Source organism: Octopus bimaculoides, chromosome 3 (genome assembly GCF_001194135.2).
Source record: "Octopus bimaculoides isolate UCB-OBI-ISO-001 chromosome 3, ASM119413v2, whole genome shotgun sequence".
Taxonomy (NCBI): domain Eukaryota; kingdom Metazoa; phylum Mollusca; class Cephalopoda; order Octopoda; family Octopodidae; genus Octopus; species Octopus bimaculoides.
In genome coordinates, this window is record NC_068983.1 from 60554952 (window position 1) to 60559727 (window position 4776).

Sequence of the window (4776 nt, forward strand, 5' to 3'; positions counted from 1 at the left end):
ATCTGCACACACACACACACACACATGCACACACTCACACATACATTTACACACACACACACTCACACACGCATACATTCAGACTCACACTGACACACACACTCACACTTACACACTCACACACACACACATGCTCACACACACATACTCACATACGCATACATTCACATGCACACATGCATATATTCACACACACACACATTTACATACACACTCACACACATACATTCACACACACACACACACACACACAGATACTTACTTGTGTTGGTTAGCCACCACCATGGTCATAAGCATATAAAATGCAGATCTGTCATCTGTGAAAAAAAGAAAGAAAAAAAGAGAGGTATTTTGAGATTATTGTGTTTATGGAGTACAATTTCCTCATAAAAGCAAACATCTTAAAATCATCCATTAACCCTTTTGTTGCCCTATTTATGTTGAAATACACTGCTTTTATTCAATTAATTTCGAAAATAATAAAGAATTTAGTACGATAACTGTCATTAAGCTGCTGCTTGAAACATAATTTGGTTTCAAATTTTGGCACAAGGCCAGCAATTTTGGAGAGGGAGGTAAGTCAATTACATTGGCCCCAAGTCTTCAACCGGTACTTATTTTATCAACCATGAAAGGGTGAAAGGTAAAGTCGACATTGGCAGAATTTGAACTCAGAACATAAAGACAAAACAAAATGCTGGTTAAGCATTTTGCCTGGTGTGATAATGATTCTGCCAGCTCACCTCTGGAATGTAGTTTAACCCCTTCGTTACCAACCCGGCTGAAACCACTTCTGGCTCTGTAGTGCAAATGTCATGTTTTCATAAGTTCTGAATTAAAATCTTCCACCAAACCTTAGTCACAATTTATGTTCCTAACACTAGCTTAATGATAACAAAGTTATTTTACTAAATTCTTTGTTATATTTAAAATTAATTGAAAGAAACACAGAACATCTCAACAGAAATATGATAACAAAAGGGTTAAAGGCACCATGATATATTTAACCCTTTTGATACCAACCCAGCTGAAACCGCTTCTGGATTTGTAGTACACGTTTTGTTTCCATAAGTTTTGAATTAAAATCTTCCACCAAACCTTAGTCACAATTTATGTTCCTAACACTAGCTTAATGATGACTAAGTTATTTTACGAAATTCTTTGTTATAGTTAAAGTAAATGAAAGAAACACAGAGTGTCTCAATGGAAATATGGCGACAAAATAGTTAAAGATGGAGAGAGAGAGAGAATAAGGTGGGCCTTAACCCTTTCGATACCAACCCAGTTGAAACCAGCTCTGGCTCCGAGTACAAATGTCATGTTTTCATAAGTTCTGAATTAAAATCTTCCACCATACCTTAGTCACAATCTATGTTCCTAACACTAGCTGAATGATAACTAAGTTATTTTACTAAATTCTTTGTTATATTCAAAAATTAATTGAAAGAAACACAGAGCATCTCAAAAGAAATATGGTAATGAAAGAGTTAACATGAAATTTCAATGGAAGGTTTTAATTTAGATCACTTGAAAGAAGAAATTCGAATTAAAGAACCACGTGTGGTCTTGGGCAGGTCAATACAAAAACAAAAAAATTAATATGTCCACTTTGTTCCCTCCCCCCACACAGTAGTTTCAATAAATGTCAAACATTAAAATGATATTTTATATCTAAATCTACCATGCGGTATTTAGATTTTGTAATCCTTCAGACATTTCAATTGATTTCAATATTCTCTCCTGAGAGAGAGAGAGAGAGAGAGAGAGAGAGAGAGAGAGACACAGACACACAGACAGACAGACAGAGGGAAAGAGAGAGAGGGTGTGTGTGTGTGTGTGTGTGTGTGTGTGTGTGTACATGCATGCATGCATATAGAGGGCAAAAAAAGACACTATCTTTTCAATAAACAAAAAATTTTATTTTTAGCAATCAGAAAAAAAAAATGTCATATTTTCTCTCTAAGATATACATTTCATAATTTTTACAATGAATTTAGAGAGAGTACTTGAAGGTCTTAGATTATTAATATTATTGAATAGTCAAAAAAAAATAATAAAAACTGGTAAAAAAAAAGGCACTAACAATATTCTGATAACATTAAAGGTCAATAAAACTAAACTACATGGCAGAGGGGAAAATCTATTTAGAACAAAACCTATTGCAAATCTGGATGTATCAGATGTGACCAGATCAAATCCTTCATTATTCAGGCATTGATATGGGGCAGAGAAAGAGTGAGGTAGGCAGATTGATAGAGATGGTAGGATGAGACAACTGGATGTAGCTGGATCTAATGTTCATCCTCCGTTACTGGGTGACAAATATGAATAAGGTTGAGTGATAGAAAGTGATAGGGTAGAGGTGGGAAAAGCAGATGAACTCTTAATAGGAACATAATGGTTAACAGAACCCCAAATATATATTAATACAGTCAAGCCTCCATCATATCACATTTTTTTACTGCTCCTTTTTGCCACACTTACACAGGGGTGGAAGCGTTTCCTACTTCACTGTGTGTGGACAATCATCTTTCATGAGACTCAACATCTTTACCCTCACTACGTTAAATTCTTGCATACAACCATTCAGATATAACATGCTAATCATATGCAAATTAGTTCTAACAACCTCTTTCTATTGGCCAAAAAAATAAAATGTCCTTATTACATTAGATGAAATGTGGAGAATTTCCTTAAGTACCCCACTGTCAAAAACAAGTTAATTCAGTTCCTGTGACTTAAATGCACAAGCACAGAACCAGGACTGTGGAGTCGGAAACAATTAAGGAGGAGTCGGAGTCAGTAAAACTATACTGACTCACAAAGTCTTTATTCTTTAATATAAACCAGTTATAACATATAGGCCTACTCAAAGTACAAGCGTATGCATATGCTTTATGAGATATGTAGACCACAATCACTTGATTACATAAAGATGAGTTGGAGTCGGAGGTGCCAATAGTACAGGAGTCGGAGTCGAAATTTTTTTGTTTCGACTCCACGACCCTGCACAGAACTGAGTATAATTTAGTTCCCATGCTGTAAGGGTTAAAATCAGTCTTCATCTCTCTCCCTTTATCTGATTTCTTTGTAAGTCCCCATCTCCAAGGCAGTTCATCCACTTTGAGTGCTTAGTACTTATTTATACAGCTCACATTTTCATATGCATCAAATGCATATACCAGTGCAATTTAATGGACATTAAATGATGAGGGTGTCATCGTCATTATTTAACATTTGTTTTCCATGCTGGTATGGGTTGGACAGTTTGACAGGAGCTGGTAAGCCAAAGAGTTGCACCAGGCTGGCTCCAATCGTCTGTTTTGGAATAGTTTCTACAGCTGGATGCTCTTCCTGATGCCAACCACTTTACAGAGTGTACAGGGTGCTATTTATATAGCACCAGCACCAATGTATTATACATGTCACCAGCATAAGTGGTGTGTGTGTGTGTGTGTGTGTGTGTGTGTGTGTGTGTATACATTTGATCTAATGATTAGGGAGACCAAAATCCAAAGAAGATTCAATAGAAGCAACACAGATGGAGCTAACTACAGAGCAAATAATTGTATTGAAGCAAATTTATAAGATTTAGCAAAGAGACAATGTTGTTACACAGTTATGAGCTTTGTCTACATCTGATAATATTTAAATCTTTTAACACAGCATAAATTATTTCAAATATCTTTTTCAAAGCGTTTATGAACATTTAAACCATAATTGAATTCAATGAAGATAGAATTAAGAAAGACAGAATGAACACATAAGTTTTCAATGGGGAATGACGAGTGAATTAATGAAAGAAAGAGTGAAGAGAGTAACATCAATTAAGAGAGAGAGAGAGAAGCAGACAGTACAATGTTACATTAAATACTTGTTATTACACACAGCTACTAAAGTATACAAACCTGCTTGTCAAAATAATAAGGAGAAAATAAATATTCAAATAAATAAATTAAGAAATAAGCAGGCTAAATAAAGATGATATGCACTGCTGATGGTAGCGGTCAAGCTATAGTCATACACATAAACACACACACACACACACACACAGAGAGGACAACCAATGAAATAACAACAACCGTACACAACACCCACATTCCAGTTGGTACTGATCTTGATTTTTTTATCTACATCAGATTAGCTTTGAGATTAAGAAGGGCTTGGATCCCACCCACCTTCCCTCATTCCCCTCACTTCTACTGGCCTTGTACCTCTTGGGCATGCAAATAAGCTAACTGCATGTTTGTGACCTGCATTTCTTGTCTGTGTAAGGAAGTGTCCAGTTTTGACTGGGCATGCTACACTTATGAGGTGCATCTATGGATTGCACTTATAGTGTGACATTTACTACAGAACGCTGAAACATATGTAACAGATAGAATAAAGAAATACCAAGTTCAAACCCATGTTTATTTCTCTCATTGCATGCATGTGCACACACATTTTAGCCAGGTCACTGTTGTCTTCCTTGCAACCCTTGTTTCCAATCACTTCTTTCTGGTCAATTCAACATGCGCAACTGTTCATCCAGACACATTTTCCCCCTCTGTTTTTTATCCTTTTTCCATCTCTTTTCTCTTCTCATTCCTTTCTATAGGAGCTAAAGACTCTTCCATTTTCCCTGAACATCAAACTAATACACCTTATTTGTTGGTCCATTACCTACCTCAGTCTTTTGTACAATTCTGAACCATATATTCCTATATATATATATATATATATATATACACACACACACATATATATATATATATATATATATATATATATATA

General features: G+C 35.5%; 1 protein-coding gene across 1 annotated transcript in view; it reads right to left on the reverse strand.

The window, feature by feature from the left end:
• Positions 1–4776, reverse strand: part of LOC106869625 (E3 ubiquitin-protein ligase HACE1) — a 79135-nt gene that overhangs the window by 40661 nt on the left and 33698 nt on the right. The window contains exon 2 of the mRNA XM_014915435.2: positions 263–317. Coding sequence (XP_014770921.1) covers positions 263–317 — 55 coding nt within the window. The remainder of the gene's footprint in view (positions 1–262; positions 318–4776) is intronic.